Here is a 20,197-nt window from a genome sequence, read left to right as displayed (position 1 = left end):
TCTGTGTGTGGACGATAAGCTCCTCTGCGATGCCTCTTGCAGTGGAATATCCTGCTGACGCTCACGGTCATAGCAGACACACAGATAGACCCAGGGGGGCAAAGTTGAACTGTATCCCGGCAAGAGTGAGTGCAGTGGAGCGGTGGGGAGATTAATTATGCCATACGCGCAGACATACGTTCACGCACACTCTCCAGGCTGCTGCAGCCATTATGTTTAAAGTACAGTCTACTGATAATTTCAGGTATATTTTTCTGCACTAAATTAAATTATCCAATAATTTGAATTAAGAGGAGGAGCATACTTGAAGTAAAGTGACTTAACGCTTTTGACAAGGTCCCACCTGGCAGATTGGTCAAAAAAGTAAAGGGCCCATGGGTTCCAAGGGACTGTTGCAAATCTGATCCAAAATTGGCTCAGTGGCAGGAAGCAAAGGGTAATGGTCGACGGGTGTTTTTGCGACTGGAAGGCTGTTTCCAGTGGGGTTCCGCAGGGCTCGGTACTAGGACCTTTACTTTTTGTGGTATATATATTAACGATTTGCACTTAAAGGTAGGAGGCATGATTATGAAATTTGCGGATGACACAAAGATTGATGGTGAGGAGGAAAGCTGTCGACTGCAGGAAGATATCAATGGTCTGGTCAGGCGGGCAGAAAAGTGGCAAATGGAATTCCGTCTGGAGAAGTGTGAGGTGATGCATTTGAGAGAGCAAACAAGGCAAGGGAGTACACAATAAATGGGAGGATACTGAGAGGTGTAGAGGAAGTGAGGGACCTTAGAGTGCATGTCCACAGATCCCTGAAGGTAGCAGGACAGGGAGATAAGGTGGTTAAGTAGGCATGTGGGATGCTTTCCTTTATTAGCCGAGGCATAGAATATAAGAGCAGGGAGGTTATGCTAGAACTGTATAAAACACGAGTTAGGCCACAGCTTATGTACTGCGTACAGTTCTGGTCACCACATTGCAGGAAATATGTGATTGCACTAGAGAGGGTACAGAGGAGATTTACGAGGATGTTGCCAGGACTGGAGAATTTTAGCTATGATGATAGCTGGGGTTGTTTTCCTTGGAACAGAGGAGGCTGAGGGGTGATTTGATTGAGGTGTACAAAATTGAGGGACCGAGATAGAGTGGATAGGGAGTACCTATTGCCCTTAGCGGAGAGGTCAATAACCAGGGGGCATAGATTTAAAGTGATTGGTAGAAGGATTAGAGTGGAAATGAGGAAAAATCTTTTCACCCAGAGGGTGGTGGGGGTCTGGAACTCACTGCCTGAGAGGGTGGGAGAGGCAGAAACCCTCAACTCTTTTTTTAAAAAAATACCTGGATGTGCACCTGAAGAGCCGTGACCTGCAGGGCTACGGACCAAATGCGGGAAAGTGGGATTAGGCCGGGTGGCTCATCTCTCAGCCAGTGCGGACACGATGGGCCGAATGGCCTCCTTCTGTGTCGTACGTTTTCTATGATTCTGTGAACGTGGCAGATGTGGTTGAGAGATCAGGGAATTGTCTTTAGGTACAAGCCCACTGTACTTGATTCACAACGTGCAAAGTGAAATTTTCTCAATGCCGCGGAATAATATTTGGGTTTGTGATACCCTCATCACGCAAGCTGCCCCCTTAACTGTGGAATCACAAAAATGGCAATGGTAGTTTGTCCAAAATGATGCAACAAATTCAGGGGCCGTTGGAGAAAAAGACGTACTTATATTTATTTAGCACCTTACCTTGTCCACATCTTAAAGTGCTGCACACAAAGAATCTCTCCGCTTTGATGTAGCCAAATGTGGCAGCCATCCTGCACACAGCAAGATCCCGCAAACGGTAATGAGATGAACGGCCAGTTAATCTACCTTTTGGCGGTGGGGTTGATTGAAGGAGAAATGTTGGCCAGGAAACTGGGAGAGCCTCTGTCCTTTTTCGAGTAGTGTCACAGAACACCCTGGTGTATGAAATGGGGGAAACATGTCTCACTGGTGCAGTAAGGGGGCGATCTTCTGAGGTTGGGGTTGGCCCAGAGTAAAGGGAGCTTTACTCTGCATCTGGCTGAGCTAACATGGGAATGCTTAATGCCCTTGATGATGGTACTTAAAATCTTTCTGTCAGCACCTTGGGTTCTTCACTGGGATGAACATTTACCACTAGGCATAAGGCCTGAAACACAATAAAGACATAACATTTACAAGAAAATAATCAAACGGCCTGTACAGTAATATTTTCCAGGTTCAAAAAGCCTCCGGCAATATTTTCTCCCGGAAGCCTATGCACATGTGGGAATTCTGATCCTCTGCTTCACGCAGGTTCCCGCCATCTGGAGAGACAAATCAGGGCACAAGCCTATGGATCCCAGCTCGCACTTGTGCTTTCAACTTTTTTTTTACATTGAGGACAAGACGAATCATTCACAGAACATGCCAGGACTTGCTGTTTCTGACCCCCCACCCCTTCCAATGAAAAATTACTGAGAATCAAAATGGCCAACCATTTTAGGACACTTAAAGTAACTGAAATTAGTGCTGAAAACATAACGCCACAACATTAACTCCAAACTTTTTGTACAGTAATATTCCTGAATTAAAAACAGTTTCCTATATTCAAGGGGCTATTTATAGCATAATGCATGGCCGATTAAACCTCAAACAATGTCATGTTTCAAAGTGGAATCTTCATATTTTTTAATGTATTCTAAACAGTTACAGCAACTGCCTCTCATTAGTTTGTACTGAGATTTCAAACAACGAATGTTCATATAAACAGGTCCACTCCGGGTAAATGGAGTTAAGATACAGATCAGCCCTGATCTGATTGAATGGCGGAACAGGCTTGAGGGGCTGAATGGCCTCCTCCTGTTCCTAAGTTCTGGAAGGACGATACTGTTGTTCAGGTTCGGAGGGGTTGTTTTGAATATAAGTCCTGAACTTAACTGTTTTATCTAAAGTTCTGCTTAAATACACAAAGTTCTGTTGCACAAACATTTGGTAAAGGAGGAAAGATGTGAATAACAGAAGATTAAAGTTTTATATACTTCTTGGTCTTTGCTACAAAAAAAAAATCACACACCCTAAAAGACAATAAAGACCTAATTTTCCCATATAACAGGCAGAGATTTATTTACGTGACCTTAACTACTGCTTAAAGTGGATAATGAAAATACTATATATTTGTTTTCCAAGAAGTAACCATGGATTCCGGGGAAATCTACAAACCTCTCTTCCAATTCTTTCAGTGGCGCTGTACTCCCCTTCTCTGTATAACTTCTTACACATCAGAGCAGTGCCAAGAGAGATCTAAAGTGTACATGTACCCGTGTATGTTTTTAGTGCCGAACTTCATAGCATGTGGTGCTGTGCCAGATCACTTGCAGTAGCGTTGGAGTTCAGCGGGGAGTCAGCATTGCAACATCAGTTCAGTCAAAGGCTCTTAAAATGTTGTGAGGTAGCCAGTTGCAAAGTTGAGCTTTGCAAACATGACGACTGTCCTGGGACAGATTGGAAGGGACAGCTAACCCGTCTGATTGCTGGGTGCTGGGTTAACTGCAGCCTCTCTGCAGTCGTCGCTTCTGATATAAGCTGCAGAGATTTGCGTATCATCGCGCTGATGTTTATGGACTTTGTTCCTGCTGCAGGATCCAGTACCTGTTCAAAAACAAGCCCTCCGACGGTATTCTGCCTCCAGACTCCTTCTACAGATCTCTCTACCCCCAAATTATACAGGACATTGAGGTAAGAGGCCACAGGTGCAGTAGCTTGCTGTCTGGGAACAGGTTCATGCGCCACACTGATCACAATAAGAAATAAACCCTTCCCTTTAAAGAAGAAAGCTTGCTTTTATAGAACTCCCTCAATGACCTCCGGAGTCCCAAAACGCTTCAGAGATAATTAATTACGTTAAGGTGCAGCCACTGTTGTAATGTAGGGAAACGAGGCAGCCAATTTCCACACAGCAGGATCCCACAAACAAGCAATGAGATTGTGGCCCAGGTAATCTGTTTCTAATGATGTTGGCCAAGGACACCAGGGAGAACTCCCCTGCTCCTCTTCGAATAGTGCCATGGGATCTTTCACATCTGCCGGGAGAGGGAAATCGGGGCCTCGGTTCAACATCTCATCCGAAAGACGCCACCTCCGAGTGCGAGCACTCCCTCAGTACTGACTCCGAGGGCCGGCCTAGATCATGTGCTCTAGTGTCTGGAGTGGGACTTGAACCCACGATCTTCTGACTCAAAGGCGAGAATGCGAGCCACTGAGCCACGGCTGACACTATACTATAAATTATCCACTTGGACGTAATCAACCTCTTCTTAAGCAGGAATGTCCATGATTTTGCTTGATGTATGGTGGGCCCTTGGAAGGCCATGTATAAAGTTTCAATCCCTGTTCCCATTAATTCCCAGGTATCTCAAGTTGCTGACACTAACAGTCCTTGGCGTTTTGATTCGGAATTTACCCACCAATGAAGCACCAGCCCTTCCCAAACCTCCAGGCCCACAGAATTCAAACAGGGACCAAGCAACAAGTGGGAAATGCGAGCACAAACAGGAGTGAATTGCCTGGGTACGGGCTTGGGGGGCCGCACGGTGAACACCCCTCCCCCACTACCCAACACGGTATATACTTCAGCGTTTCACACCAACTTGCCTCTTGCGTACAAAAAACATCTCTTCCTTCGTCAGATCCCATTCTAGATGGGGTGGAGGGCAGGAGTGATTAAGTGACAAAAGGGATGATGCTGCAAAGCAGAAAGGGCTTGGTATTGGAACAAGTAAGATGGATTGTCTCTCCCTTTTCAGACCATCGAATCCAACTGGAGGTGCGGACATCACGGTTTACAGCGGATACACTGCCACAGCGAGACCAGTAAAGGCGTCTATTGTTTACAGTACGATGACCAGAAAATTATCAGTGGTTTGCGTGACAACACTATCAAGGTGAGTGGAGCAGTGAAGGAACTGGGGAAGAGTTTTCCAACGATCCGAGTCCGTTCAGTAACCAGCGTTTCGTACAGCTCGTGGGTCTATTGAACGACTGGTCTTTGGGTTAAATGTGTGTTGTAACAGGGATGTGCACGGTACGGGTCGCACTGAACCGAGCGGCTTCCAGCCTAATGCCCGGTGTGTGCTGACTTTGCCAATCTCCACTCGTATCCCCTGGAGTGCCTCTATAAATTTGAGGTGCTTTTAGTTGCACCAAGTAATCTTTTAGTTAGCGAAACTCAATTAACTCGTCTGGTCTCCGTACTGGAGCAAGAATGTCCAGGCATTGGACGCAGTGCAGAAAAGAGCCTGGGGATTGGTTACTGGGGAGAGTGTGAGGAGCCTGGGGATTGGTTACTGGGGAGAGAGTGGGGAGCCTGGGATTGGTTACTGGGAGAGTGTGGGGAGCCTGGGGATTGGTTACTGGGGAGAGAGTGGGGAGCCTGGGGATTGGTTACTGGGGAGAGAGTGGGGAGCCTGGGGATTGGTTACTGGGGAGAGAGTGGGGAGCCTGGGGATTGGTTACTGGGGAGAGAGTGGGGAGCCTGGGGATTGGTTACTGGGAGAGAGTGGGGAGCCTGGGATTGGTTACTGGGGAGAGAGTGAGGAGCCTGGGGATTGGTTACTGGGGAGAGTGTGGGGAGCCTGGGGATTGGTTACTGGGGAGAGTGTGGGGAGCCTGGGGATTGGTTACTGGGGAGAGAGTGGGGGAGCCTGGGGATTGGTTACTGGGGAGAGTGTGGGGAGCCTGGGGATTGGTTACTGGGGAGAGAGTGGGGAGCCTGGGGATTGGTTACTGGGGAGAGTGTGAGGAGCCTGGGGATTGGTTACTGGGGGGAGAGAGAGGGGAGCCTGGGGATTGGTTACTGGGGAGAGAGTGGGGAGCCTGGGGATTGGTTACTGGTGAGAGAGTGGGGAGCCTGGGGATTGGTTACTGGGGGGAGAGAGTGGGGAGCCTGGGGATTGGTTACTGGGGAGAGAGTGGGGAGCCTGGGATTGGTTACTGGTGAGAGAGTGGGGAGCCTGGGGATTGGTTACTGGGGAGAGTGTGAGGAGCCTGGGGATTGGTTACTGGGGAGAGAGTGGGGAGCCTGGGGATTGGTTACTGGTGAGAGAGTGGGGAGCCTGGGGATTGGTTACTGGTGAGAGAGTGGGGAGCCTGGGGATTGGTTACTGGTGAGAGTGTGAGGAGCCTGGGATTGGTTACTGGTGAGAGAGTGGGGAGCCTGGGGATTGGTTACTGGGGAGAGTGTGAGGAGCCTGGGGATTGGTTACTGGGGAGAGTGTGGGGAGCCTGGGGATTGGTTACTGGGGAGAGAGTGGGGAGCCTGGGGATTGGTTACTGGGGAGAGAGTGGGGAGCCTGGGGATTGGTTACTGTGGGGAGCCTGGGGATTGGTTACTGGTGAGAGCGTGAAAAAAAATTCTCAGTGGAGCGGGGGATGGGAAGACAGGAAATGAACCAGATGCTTTGTTGCATTAAATCCAACGGCGATCACTGATATTTGTGTTCCATCCTGCACAGATTTGGGACAAGAACACACTGGAGTGCAAGAACGTTCTGACAGGCCACACCGGTTCAGTGCTCTGTCTACAATACGATGACAAAGTGATAATTACTGGATCCTCCGACTCCACAGTCAGGTACGTGGCTGGCTGGCTGGCTCTTTCAAATTGTTTACTCGATTTGGCAATAGCGAATCGGTGCTCGGTGTACAAACCGTGCCACGAGATTCCCCGGAGGCTCAGGGTACAAGTAAATCCAGTCCCGGAGGTTACCCAGGGCAGCACTTGGGTTCTACACTTGGCCTAAACCACCCTGGGCTACAGAGGGGGAGGGAAAATCGCTCGCTCCAGAATGAGGCCAACCAGACAGTGCAGATCTGAGAGAACTGGGCAAGAAAGGGATCATGCTCAGTCCCAGTCAGTATTGGCAGAATGGGACGTTCATCACATCAGTCTGCCTCCCAGAGGTGAAAGGGCAGCGTTTAACTCACTGCACCAGCCAGGCTTAGCTGTCTGTGACCAAAGACTCGCCTTCTCTCTCTCTTTCTCTCTTCCTCCTTCTCTCTTCCCCCCCCCTCACTTTCTCTCTTCCTCCTTCTCTTTTTTCCCCCCCCTCACTTTCTCGCTTCCTCCTTCTCTTTCCCCCCCCCCTCACTTTCTCTCTTCCTCCTTCTCTTCTCCCCCCCCCCTCACTTTCTCTCTTCCTCCTTCTCTTCTCCCCCCCCCCCCCCTCACTTTCTCTCTTCCTCCTTCTCTTCTCCCCCCCCCCCCCTCACTTTCTCTCTTCCTCCTTCTCTTCCCCCCCCTCACTTTCTCTCTTCCTCCTTCTCTTCTCCCCCCCCCCCTCACTTTCTCTCTTCCTCCTTCTCTTCCCCCCTCCCTCACTTTCTCTCTTCCTCCTTCTCTTCTCCCCCCCCCCCCCCTCACTTTCTCTCTTCCTCCTTCTCTTCTCCCCCCCCCCCTCACTTCTCTCCTCCTTCTCTTCCCCCCCCTCACTTTCTCTCTTCCTCCTTCTCTTCTCTCCCCCCCCTCACTTTCTCTCTTCCTCCTTCTCTTCTCCCCCCCCCCTCACTTTCTCTCTTCTCCTTCTCTTCCCCCCTCCCTCACTTTCTCTCTTCCTCCTTCTCTTTCTCTCCCCCCCCCCCTCACTTTCTCTCTTCCTCCTTCTCTTCTCCCCCCCCCCTCACTTTCTCTCTTCTCCTCTCTTCTCTCCCCCCCCCCTCACTTTCTCTCTTCCTCCTTCTCTTCTCCCCCCCCCCCCTCACTTTCTCTCTTCCTCCTTCTCCCCCCCCCCCCTCACTTTCTCTCTTCCTCCTTCTCTTCCCCCCCCCTCACTTTCTCTCTTCCTCCTTCTCTTCTCCCCCCCCCCTCACTTTCTCTCTTCCTCCTTCTCTTCCCCCCTCCCTCACTTTCTCTCTTCCTCCTTCTCTTTTCCCCCCCCCCCCTCACTTTCTCTCTTCCTCCTTCTCTTCTCCCCCCCCCCCTCACTTTCTCTCTTCCTCCTTCTCTTCTCTCCCCCCCCTCACTTTCTCTCTTCCTCCTTCTCTTCTCCCCCCCCCCCTCACTTTCTCTCTTCCTCCTTCTCCCCCCCCCCCCCTCACTTTCTCTCTTCCTCCTTCTCTTCCCCCCCCTCACTTTCTCTCTTCCTCCTTCTCTTCTCCCCCCCCCCTCACTTCTCTCTTCCTCCTTCTCTTCCCCCCTCCCTCACTTTCTCTCTTCCTCCTTCTCTTCTCCCCCCCCCCTCACTTTCTCTCTTCCTCCTTCTCTTCTCCCCCCCCCCCCCCCTCACTTTCTCTCTTCCTCCTTCTCTTCCCCCTCCCTCACTTTCTCTCTTCCTCCTTCTCTTTTTCCCCCCCCCCCTCACTTTCCCTCTTCCTCCTCCCCCCTCTCCCCCAGTGTTGAATGCTTCTGTCTAAAGGTTGCACCATTTGCTTCATTTTACCGTTGCAGAGTTTGGGATGTGAACACCGGGGAGATGTTGAACACGCTGATCCATCACTGCGAAGCTGTCCTGCATCTCCGCTTCACCAATGGAATGATGGTCACGTGCTCCAAGGACCGCTCGATAGCTGTGTGGGACATGAGCACCTCCACAGACATAACCTTACGCAGAGTGCTGGTCGGTCACAGGGCAGCCGTCAACGTTGTGGATTTTGATGATAAATACATCGTATCAGCTTCTGGAGATAGAACTATCAAAGTGAGAAATATTTCGTTGCTCTCTACATTTTGTCCTTTCACAGTCTGTCTATCTCCCCGTGGTAACTTGGGCATATGAACTTAATTCTGTATAGCGTTCTCACATCCTTAGGACGCCCTAAAGTGCTTCACAGACAATTAATTACTTATGAAGTGTTGTTCTGTAGGCAAATGCAACAAGCAATCTGTGTACAGCAAGATCCCACAAACAGCAATGAGTTCAGTGACCAGATAATCTGTTTTGGGGGTGTTGGTTGAGGGACGAAAATTGGCCAGGACACTGGGAGAACTCCCTACCCTTCCTCGATCTTTTACGTTGACCTGAACAGGGCCTTGATTTAATGTTCCGGCCGATAGTCGGCACCTTTGACAGTGCGGCACTCCTGCACTGGAGTGTCAGCCTGGATTATGTGCTCGAGTCTCTGGAATGGGGCTCAGACCCACGACCCTCTGACATGGAACTGGTCAGCACTGACCGCAAAACCAGAGGAGATAGTCTTTCCCTATTCATTCTATCAAAACTTTTCATAATTTAAAATAAAACTTCAACTGAGTCTGCTCTAAGCCTTCATCAGTTTGACATTCCATTGTTTCTTGCTTTTCCCCAGATTTATCCCAAGCTCTGCATCAAGAAATTTATCGCCCTCTCTCCATTCTTTGGATTCCCCAATGATTTCTTTTTTTTAACTAAACACTTCCTATTTGTCTACCTGTTAACTGTTTGATAAAAGCATCTCCTTCCGTCTCCCTCCCCCTGCTAGGTGTGGAACACTGGCTCCTGTGAGTTTGTGCGGACATTGAACGGACACAAGCGGGGGATCGCCTGCCTGCAGTACAGGGACAGACTTGTGGTCAGCGGCTCCTCAGATAACACGATCCGGTACGTGTCTCCCTGTCCCACGGCGGGTTTCTTTTAAAGTATCGCAAACTACAGTCCCCACTAAAACAGACAGCCGCTTATATTGGCCAAAAAGCAATAACCATTAAACGTGTTCGTTAACGCCCATTTCAAAGTTGTTGGTTACAGCGTCTTTAAGTGCTCCTTTTATTTTGGGCAGAAACAGCTGTGCTTAAAAGAGAGAGACTTCCATTTATACAGCGCCTCTCACGACCTCAGGACATCCCAAAGCGCTTCACAGGCAATAAAGTACTTTTTGAGTTGTAGTCGCTTGTAATTTAGGAAACACGGCAGCCAATTTGAACACAGCAAGGTCCCACAAACAGCAATTGTGATAATGACCAGATCATGTTTTTAGTGATGTTGGTTGAGGGATAAATATTGGCCAGAACACGGGGGGAGAACTCCCCTGCTCCTCTTCAAATAATGCCACAGATCTATTACGGCCACCTGAGAGGGCAGACGGGGGCCTCGGTTTAACGTCTCTTCCAAACGACGGCACCTCAGACAGTGCAGCACTCCTTCAGTACTGCACTGGGAGCGTCGGCCCAGATTACGTGCTCAAGTCTCTGGAGCGAGACTTGAACTCACGACCGTTTAACAGAAGGAGCAGCCACAGGAATCTTAAGAACATAAGAAATAGGAACAGGAGTAGGCCAATCGGCCCCTCGAGCCTGCTCCGCCATTCAATAAGATCGTGGCTGATCTGATCCTAACCTCAAATCTAAAGAACACAAGAAGTAGGAGCAGGACCCGGCCACTCAGCCCCTGGGCCCTCTCCGCCACCCACAGGGCCTTGACCGATCCGAACTCAGCTTCATGTCCAATTTCCTGCCCACTCCCCGTAACCCCTAATTCCCTTTACTTCTAGGAAACTGTCGATTTCTGTTTTAAATTTATTCAATGATGTAGCTTCCACAGCTTCCTGGGGCAGCAAATTCCACAGACCTACTACCCTCTGAGTGAAGAAGTTTCTCCTCATCTCAGTTTTGAAAGAGCAGCCCCTTATTCTAAGATTATGCCCCCCTAGTTCTAGTTTCACCCATCTCCCATGTTGAAAATAGCGCTTGAGAACAGAAGATTCTGGAAATGCCCTCCGAGGTCCCACCTGAAACGATTAACCCGTCGGTCTCTCTCGATATCGAGCCGCTGCCTGTCTCCGCCGGTTATCTGGGTTTTTGGTGCAGATTTCCAACTCTCGCTTTTTTTTTAATCTTTCATCGATCTATCCCTGCTGCAGGTTGTGGGATATCGAGTGTGGAGCCTGTCTGCGAGTTCTGGAGGGTCACGAGGAGCTCGTCCGATGTATCCGGTTTGACAACAAGCGGATTGTTAGTGGCGCCTATGACGGGTAAGTTTCCTACCGAGGTGGTGTTTCTTTTCAACAACAAGAACGGCGCCTTTAACGTAGTAAGACGTCCCCAGGAGCTTAATCAGACAAGAATTGACACCGAACCACGTTAAGGAGATATTAGGACAGGGAAGAGGTAGGTTTTAAGGAGCGTCTTAAAGGAGAGAGAGGTTTAGGGAGGGAATTCCAGAGCCAAAGGCACGGCCGCCAATGGTGGAGCGCTGAAAATCGGGATACGCAAGAGGCCAGAATTGGAGGAGCGCCGAGATCTCAAAGGGTTGTAGGACTGGAGGAGGTTACAGAGATAGGGAGGGGGGCGAGGCCACGGAGGGCTTTGAACACAAGGAAGACAGTTTTAAGATCGAGACGTTGCCGGACCAGGAGACAATGTCGGTCAGTGAGCACAGGTTGGTGGGTCAGGGTCCATCACCCATCCTTGTGAGGGCTACAGTTTTATTTATACACCAGTACAGGCAATCTAACGAGGCTCATTCAGAGTGGACTGCAACGTCATGGAAGATTTAGTGAACTTTGCCTTGTCTGGGTCCAGGGTGTTGGTCCTGTGGGATGTGATACTTCGAGGTTGACTCTGGGTGCAAACATTTGCGAACTGTAGTGGGCTAGATTCCAAGTAAAAGACCTTACCTCCACCTCCCAGTACTTGAGCATGACTGTTCCATCTGTCTGGGTCTTTCTCAGCACTGGCTTAGTGCTGGGCTGTGGCTGACTTTGTGCTGTGGTTTGGTGCCCATGAGACATTGTGTTGAGATTATTCCGAACTAGGGAACAAGAAAGAAACATTTATGCAGCGCCTTTCAGGACGTCCCAAAGTACTTTACAGCCAATGAAGTACTTTTGAAGTGTAGCCACTGTTGTGATGTAGGAAACATGGCAGCCAATTTGCGCACAGCAAGCTCCCACAAACAGCAATGAGATAAATGACCAGATCGTCTGTTTTAGTGATGTTGGTTGAGGCATAAATATTGGCCCAGGACACCAGGGAGAACGCCCCTGCTCTTCTTCGAATAGTGCCATGGGATCTTTTAAGCCCGCCTGAGAGGGTAGACGAGGCCTCGGTTTAATGTCTCATCCGAAAGACAGCACTTTCAATCCAGTCCAATCTGCTGGGTGTGGAGGTGAAAGTAAAGTGTCAATGTGTGTGTGTGTGTAATTGTATTCTGTAATCCCTACAGTGCCCTTTGCTGCTGCTGCTGCTGCATGGTGGCAAGACTTGAATTGATCAACTCATCAATTCTCTCCCCTTATTGAGGCCGTGAGTCTCCCCAAGCTCCATAAAACGGATAGATGGTTCAGTCTCATATCTCCATTCTAAAGTGATGGCTTCCTCCCACCCCCTCCCCCAACATGGTTAACACCTAAAGACACTGCCTGGGTAACATTGAGCCATACACAGCAAGAAAGTCTTGTGTTTGAGTGAGATGGCTGATCTCGGCTGGGGTAGAGGTGAGGTTGCTTCAGGTTGGTGGGGGCGATGGTGGGGGTGGGTGGCTGGAGAAGGGGACATGTCCACTAGGGTCCAGTCACTACCCGACGACCCCTTCTGGAACGTGTGTGTTTGTGGAGCCGGGTGGGTTAGGGTTTGGGCTTGGCGGCGGTGCCCTCCACGGTCGAGTAGCCCGTTGCTTGCATACGTAGAGTGGCTGAGAACTAGAGCCGGCAGTCTGGGTCTGTTCACGGCACTGGTTGGGGAGAGGAGAGGGGGAAGAGAGGAAGGGAGGGAGAGGAGGGGAAAGAACGGCGCAGACTCGATGGGCCGAATGGCCTCCTTCCGTGCCGTAACCTTCTATGATTCTATTAGAAACAAGCGAGCTGATGAGATGACCCGTTATTTTCCGTGGCGCTGCTACGTTTATTAAATTTGGTTTTCCCTCATTTCCTTCTGTTTTTTTTGTTTTGAAGCAAAATTAAGGTGTGGGACTTGGTGGCTGCGTTGGACCCGCGATCGCCCGCCGGGACCCTCTGCCTGCGGACACTGGTGGTAAGAGCCCAGCTTTTTCACTGTAAGGCAGCTGTCCCCCACACCTATTCTTATACTTCAGGTACCACCTAGCCCACCATAACACTGGTCAGAAACATTGCCACCTCTGCTACAATAGCCATCCACTGTCATCCTCCCACTCTCTGCCAGGGGATCGACTGGCTTTTTTTAAAAAAAAAAGGAAAGAAAGCCAGTCATTTTGTGCTGGTCTCGTCTGACTTGGAGCTGGAAATTTGCAAGCAGCTGCTCAATCTGCAAACTTTGCTCTACTAATGCACTTAAACTCTAACTGACCTCAGGATATACAGCAATTAAGACTTAAAGTTTCAGGCTGGCTTAACCACAGCTCCAGCTCAGCAGCGGAATAATCCATTGTGATTTGCATGTTATACTGTTTGATTTTTATTGTCAACAGTACAGAATGTACTGCAGTGGATCTGCATCGGACGTACTGCGATTTCCGTGTCACGTTTGTAATGTGTCTGACTCCCCCCCCCCCCCCCCCCCCCCCACTCGGAGGCTGCTCATATAGAGCATAAAGGGGTTGGGCCGAATGGCCTGTTTCGGTGCTGTAAATTATGCGTAATTATTCCTCCTGTTTCTCTCCCCAAACTCTCCCTTGACAACAGGAGCATTCTGGGAGAGTGTTCAGGCTTCAGTTCGACGAGTTCCAGATAGTGAGCAGCTCCCACGACGACACCATCCTAATCTGGGATTTCCTGAACGTCCCGTCTGAGCAGGGAGACGGCTCGCAGTCTGCACCCCGCACGTACACCTACGTCTCCAGATAGGTGGAGGCGCCTGCCAATGGTCGGCCCGCTAACGGTAAGTAACGCGTGCACGCGCGCCCCTTTCTTCAAAGGCGCGCTCTCCTCTTTGTGAAAAAGGCCTGGTTTTTTTTTTGATGGCGGATGATGCAGACGACGAGCAGGGCCCAGTGATTCGGTTTTTGCACCAACTGGCTTAGCTGTGCCGGAGCCCGGGACTTTTTTTTTTAAAAAATGACAAATCGATGGTGCCTGGGCAACCGTCTCACTCCGCGAGCAGCAAGTGTAGACATCCGCCAGCCCCCTGGCCAAATCCCTCGCCCTTCCCTGTAACGTAACGGCAGAGCAGCAAACAGTGAGCAATCCAGCGAGGTGTCCCGATGTTGCAGCAGCAACCAAGTTCCCAGCGCCCCGAACTGTAAATTTCGAGCGGAGCTTAAATTCTGGTTCACAAAGCTGAGACTTGCAGAAATCACGCCATTGCAAAGCTATACAAAATCACTTAGAAAAGGAGTGCTGATTATATTTTTAACTTGCTGTGTCTATAACGACTTAACTATTCTCTCCCTACGCGTGTCAGCCGTGGCTCTGTTGGTAGCACTTTCTCCTCTGAGCCAGCGGCTGTGGGCTTAAGTCCCCACTCCAGCAACCTGAACACACACTTCAGGCTGACACTGCACTGTCGGAGGTGCCGTCTTTCAGATGGGATGTTAAACCAAGTCTGCCTTCTCGGTTGGATGTAAAAGATCCCATGGCACTATTTCGATGAAGAGCAGGGGAGTTCTCCCCGGTGTCCTGGCCAATACTTATCCCTCAACCAACACCGCTAAAACAGATGATCTGGTCATTATCGAGTCGCTGTTTGTGGGATCTTGCTGTGCGCAAACTGGCCGCCACATTTCCTACATTACAACAGTGACTACACTTCAAAAGTACTTCATTGGCTGTAACGCGTTTTGGGATGTCCTGAGGTCGTGAAAGGCGCTATATAAATGCAAGTCTGCCTTTATGTAGTCAGAGATGGCCCGCGACGGCTGAAGTTAAGAGTTTGTCACTCTTCACAGCGCAATCCTGAGCTCTGATGTAGCCCCGTGCAGGGGAGGCCGATGAGTAGGAGCACTGGGATGTGCTGTCTGCTGACAGTCTCTCATCACACAAACCTTTAGCCAGTCGGTGTGGTTCTGGGATACAGATTACTTGACCCTACTAGCAGTGTTCCTCCATTATTGGCCTTGGAGGGGGTGCAGCGCAGATTCACCAGAACGATAACGGGACTAAAAGTGTTAAATTTATGAGGACAGGTTGCATAGACTAGGCTTGTATTCCCTCCAGTATAGAAGATCTAATCGAGGTGTTTAAGATGATTAAAGGATTTGATTGGGTAGATGGAAAGAAACTATTTCCTCTGGTGGGGGGAGTCCAGAACAAGGGGGGCATAATCTTAAAATGAGAGCTAGGCCGTCCAGGGGTGATGTCAGGAAGCACATCTTCACACAAAGGGGAGTGGAAATCTGGAACTCTCTCCCCCAAAAAGCTGTTGAGGCTGGGGGGTCAATTGAACATTTCAAAACTGAGATTGATAGATTTTCATTAGGTAAGGGTATTGAGGGTTACAGAACCAAGGCGGGTAGAGGGAGTTAAGATACAGATCAGCCGTGATCTAATTGAATGGCGGAACAGGCTCGAGGGGCTGAATGGCCTCCTCCCCCCCCCCCCCCCACCCTGTTCCTGTGCATGTGAGGAAGGGAGATTCACAGCTAGGTACGATGATCAGGGCTCAAAGCAGAATCTCCCTGATTGCCAGAGGATCTTCGCCCAGCGCGGGGGAACTGAGGGCCGCTGTTGCAACGGCGACGGGTTGTTTTGCCATCTTTTGTCCAGTCCGAAACCAGACAGGGGACAACAGATTGCTGGCATCGTCTGAAGTTGGTTTACTAATGCTTTCACGCCTTTCACGGCCACAGGACTTCACAAAACGCTTCTCGACCAAAGAATTACTTTTGTGTAGGGCAGTCACTGTTGTGATGTAGGGAAACACGGCAACCAATTTGCGTACAGCAAGCTCCCACAAACAGCACTGAGAAAAATGACCAGTTTAATCTGGTTTTGTCGGTGACGGTTGAGGGGATAAATGTTGGCCAGGAAACCAGGGGAAAACTTCCCTGCTAGACGAATAGTCCCTCGGCATGTTTTACACCCGCCTGACGGGGGCCTCGGTTTAACATCTCATCCGATGGTCGGCCTAGATTATGTGCTCAGGTCTCCGGAATGGGGCTCGTACCCATGACCTTCTGTCTCGGAGGGGAGGCTGCTATCCGCAGAGCCAGGGCTGACCCCTAAATCCCTTCAATGGCTCCAACATCATGAGGTACAAAGCAGGGTGGGGTGGGGGGGGGGGGGGGGGTAAGAATTTACTTTTTAAAAATAAATGTTAAGACTGTTTTGTCATCCAGACCACATTTTTAGAAACTTTCACTCAGACAGGCGTTGAGCGAACCAGATGACACCAAGGTGAAGGGTGGAGGGGGCCCCAGTGCGGGGACACCAAGGTTGAAAAGTAGGAGAGAGGTTTAGGTAAATCAGGACGATAGCGTCAAGCTTGGGCTTTCAAATGCCCGACAGATCTGGCCCGTCCGTGCTTCCTGACGTAAAGCATTGACATTTCTCCCATTTTTTTTTTTCCTCCCGTTCTCTTTAGGATGTCCAAAAGAAATACGGCTTTTCGGCAGTAAAAAAAAAAGTAACGATCCTGAGCCACACATTCATACAATGAAGCGATCATTTTGAAGGGGACTCATTTCAGGATATGTGGGACAGTGCGCTGGTGAGTGCCTGCTAAATGAAGAATGAAAGCATTTTGAGAGAAAAAAAACACACACATCATTGCATCAACAGAAGAAGTTTTAACTGGATTTCCAACGCCATCTAGAAGTAACCCAGCCCAACCCAGTTAATTTCGTAAATTTGTACGGACCGATTACTTGAAGGAACTTTAAAGACGATGGGAAAACAAAACCTTTTTAAAGGGAACGGCGTGCAGGGTCCCTGAAAATTGGTGATGGGCTGTGCTGAAATGACCAAATCTGTACTGCTGCAGTTTCTTTCCCCCAGTTGTTATCATCAGAGTTTGATGAAGCTCCCCGATTGATGGTACTGAGCCCCACCGAGCAGATGATTCCAGGTGTTGAGTTACCTGCAATTGGCCTCAATGCCTCTGGGCCAGGGAGCAAGGCGGTGGTGTGGAGAAGGAGTGGGGGTGGGGGCGGTGGATGAAATCAGCCAGGCGTCCTTCTCCTAAATCTTCAGTTAACCACCTGCTGGTAAGAATCGGGCTCTGCTGCGATTCCCGCCTTGGTCGAATAGTCTGAGAAGGATGTTGAAAGACTGTCTTTTTCTCTTCTCTCCAACCCCCCCCCCCCCCCCTACCCAACTTGCTGCCCATGGAACTGTAACCCAACAAGACTCAACGCCCTCCCGGAGAGGAGGGGGCAACAGGTGACTCCAAAACAAACATGAGACATCAAGGGGCCGATTTGAGTGATCTCTAAGGGGCCTGTTCTGATGTGTTTCCTGGGGGCACTTGCCCTTTTACCCCTCCCGATAAAAATGGTGCTACTTTACAGTAGCGAGTTTGGTGTTGGGTTTCTTCTAATAATCAATTGCCCTCGTGCAAAGAACAAACGCCATCATGAATATGTAGCGAGGGAGCCGATCGCTTGCTTCAGTCGCACCATTGGGTGAGGTGTGCTGTCCTTTCAGAATCTAGACTTGTCCATCTCTCCACCCGGCAAACACAATTGCCGAATTTTAACTCTGCGCGCACAGAAAATACCAGGATAGATTGGATCCAGGTCTGTGCTGACCTCAGCCGGGACACAGGGCCGTGGTGACCCTGAGCTGGGAGCAGGGGCAGGGAGGAGAATTGGCCAGGGGTCCTGCTTCTGACCACTACCTGGTGCCTGCTGCTGGAACAGGGGTGTGAGGGGACATCGGGTGAGGACAAGGTCAGGCTCGGCTGCGATTTAGCCCACACAGGTGAGTAGCCTGCCAACCCCCTGAGAGCTGTATCCTGCCGAGGTAAGAGAATGACCGAAGCCCCTTGAACTCTACCCTGGGCAGTGCTGCAGTGACCGATTCCCCTAGAGCTCTACCCTAGGCAGTGACCGATACTCCCAGAGCTGGACCCTGGGCAGTGCCGCAGTGACCGATGCCCCTCGAGCTCTACCCTAGGCAGTGACCGATACACCCTGGGCAGTGCTGCAGTGACCGATTCCCCTAGAGCTGTACCCTGGGCATTAAACATGCCCTGGTAGTTGCTGCAGTGACTGTTGGCCTGTACCCTGGGCGGTGCTGTAGTGACCGATGCCCATACAGATATCCCCTGGTAGGTGCTGCAGTGACCGATGCCCCTTGGCCTGTACCCTGGGAGGTGCCGCAGTGACCGATGCCCATCCGGCTGTACCAGCGAGGAGCCAATGCATTGGAGAGAAGAGGAAACGAGCAGAGAAAAGGCAACAGTGCAGAGAGAGTCTTGGCACTGCTCTGATCGCCACCGATGATGTTGTATAATTGTTTGCCATCACCTTCCTTAAGACGGATGGGGAATGTATTGTGTATTGTGTTGATAGAAACCAATGTGCAATTTACAGTTACTTTTGTACAGATTGTGTATAGCACCTTTTGTGTTTAGTTTATTTTAAAAGTACCGTCTACCATTTTTCTTTTTAATACATTGATTAACCCCGGGGCTCTTAAAGGTGTCTCATGGTGGCTGGACCGTATTGTGGAGAAGTTTTGGGGAGGGGAGCATTCAGGTGTGGGTTTTTTTTTTGTCCCCCCCACCGCTTTCTCTTTTTGCACCACCCCCCCCCCCCCCCCCCCACAGTGAGTTGAACACTACAGAAAGTTGCCTTTCGAGACTGCCTTAACCGTGCGGAGTTGGAAGGATGCTGCTGTCGTCAGTACGCGCCCCCCTTTCCCCAACTCGAGGTGATTATTTGGCCACTCCGGACTTGAATTGTTGACTCGGGAATGGTCGAGCGGGCGAAGCTGGGTGACTGTGTGTCGGGGCGTGTGTTACCGGGCCACACACAGACCAGACAGGCCCGCGTTCAATCCTCGCTCTGTGCTGAGTTAGCTGATCTCAGCCGGGACAAGAGCTTGGGGTCAGAGAGGAGAGGAGCGATCTGCAGCTGGACTCTGTCACAAACATGGGAGGAGGAGGAGGAAATCAGTTAGGGTTCCTGCTGATGGTCAATATTCGGAGCCCACTGCTAGAAAGGACACACTGATAACGGGCGAGAAAGGGATAGGGCCTGGATGTGATGCCTCCCAAGGTCAAAATGCCAAAGTTCATCTGGTCTCGCAGGCGATGAATGGGCATTTTGGGTGAGGTGCCGTTTGGCGCCTTGGGAACCTGGACCCCAGCAACTTCAGGCAGGGCGGGAGGAGGGAGGAGGACCAAACAAAGATGTTGATTCAATTGGCTTCTTTTCCAAAAGTGCCGCAGTCGCTGTATTCCACTGAAGGTAGAAGATTGACTCGTAACATTGTGCTTCTGCAGCTGGCTGTCTTTCCCCCCCCCCCCCCCCCCCCCCGCCCTCCCCTGAACGGGCTCGCTGGTTGTTGGCCATGCCCAGGTTCGTAACGAGTGGCGTTTCTCCACAATACGACCCCACGCCCTCTCAAGCTCTTTCTTTTCCTCTCATATTTTTAAATTTTTTTTTGGGGTGCGAGTTCTCCTTTTATCACTTGACTGTGGCTTTGGTAGCAATTTGTGCTATTTTTCTACATTTTTCTTGTTTTGAAGTATTGTTCCGTGGATTATTTATGTAGTCTTTTTAAAAGCAAAAAAATGCATTCTTTAAGATATGTGGTTCTTGATTAAATTGCAGTTTAACATTCTCCCCACGTGCAAAGATTTCAAATATCAGCCTTTTTTTTTTTGAGCACTAACTTGAAACCCCAACCAGCTACCTGGGGCGCTTGACTCCATTTTAAACTTTCAAAGTGAATGATAACTGCGTTAGTAGGTCCAAACACTGAATAACAACCGGATCATTCCCACCTGCTCAGCATTGTGTTGCAGTCCAGACTCTAGTGCTTGTTTTCCGGGCAAACTTATGTTGTGCATTTATCTGGTCATCTGTCTTAACTTCGCTGAATTGTAAAATGCTGTTGTGTAGTATTTCACATTATAGACATATCTCCCAGAGAATGCTTTCCAATCTGGATGATTTACACAGAGTCTGCAGCACAGAAACAAGCCATTCGGCCCAACTGGTCTATACCGGTGTTTATGCTCCACACGAGCCTCCTCCCACCTCTCTTCATCTCACCCGATCAACATATCCTTCTATTCCTTTCTCCCTCATGTGTTTATCCGGCTTCCCCTTCAATGCATCTCTGCTATTCGCATCAACTACTCCTTGTGGGAGTGAGTTCCACATTCTCACCGCTCTCTGGGTAAAGGAAGTTTCTCCTGAATTCCCTATTGGATTTATT

General features: G+C 50.0%; 1 protein-coding gene across 1 annotated transcript in view; it reads left to right on the top strand.

Moving 5' to 3' along the window:
- LOC137335692 (F-box/WD repeat-containing protein 1A) overlaps positions 1–19,597 on the top strand; it is a 51,941-nt gene extending 32,344 nt beyond the window's left edge. Inside the window, exons 4-12 of the mRNA XM_068000992.1 lie at positions 3,628–3,724; positions 4,792–4,929; positions 6,499–6,617; positions 8,430–8,679; positions 9,440–9,558; positions 10,817–10,927; positions 12,848–12,926; positions 13,556–13,751; positions 16,392–19,597. Of these exons, the coding sequence (XP_067857093.1) occupies positions 3,628–3,724; positions 4,792–4,929; positions 6,499–6,617; positions 8,430–8,679; positions 9,440–9,558; positions 10,817–10,927; positions 12,848–12,926; positions 13,556–13,717 (1,075 nt within the window). The 3' untranslated portion in view covers positions 13,718–13,751; positions 16,392–19,597. The remainder of the gene's footprint in view (positions 1–3,627; positions 3,725–4,791; positions 4,930–6,498; positions 6,618–8,429; positions 8,680–9,439; positions 9,559–10,816; positions 10,928–12,847; positions 12,927–13,555; positions 13,752–16,391) is intronic.
- The last annotated feature ends 600 nt before the right edge of the window (positions 19,598–20,197 follow it).

Source organism: Heptranchias perlo, chromosome 20, assembly GCF_035084215.1.
Source record: "Heptranchias perlo isolate sHepPer1 chromosome 20, sHepPer1.hap1, whole genome shotgun sequence".
NCBI classification, from domain to species: Eukaryota; Metazoa; Chordata; class Chondrichthyes; order Hexanchiformes; family Hexanchidae; genus Heptranchias; species Heptranchias perlo.
This window is presented reverse-complemented; position numbering and strand designations above follow the sequence as displayed.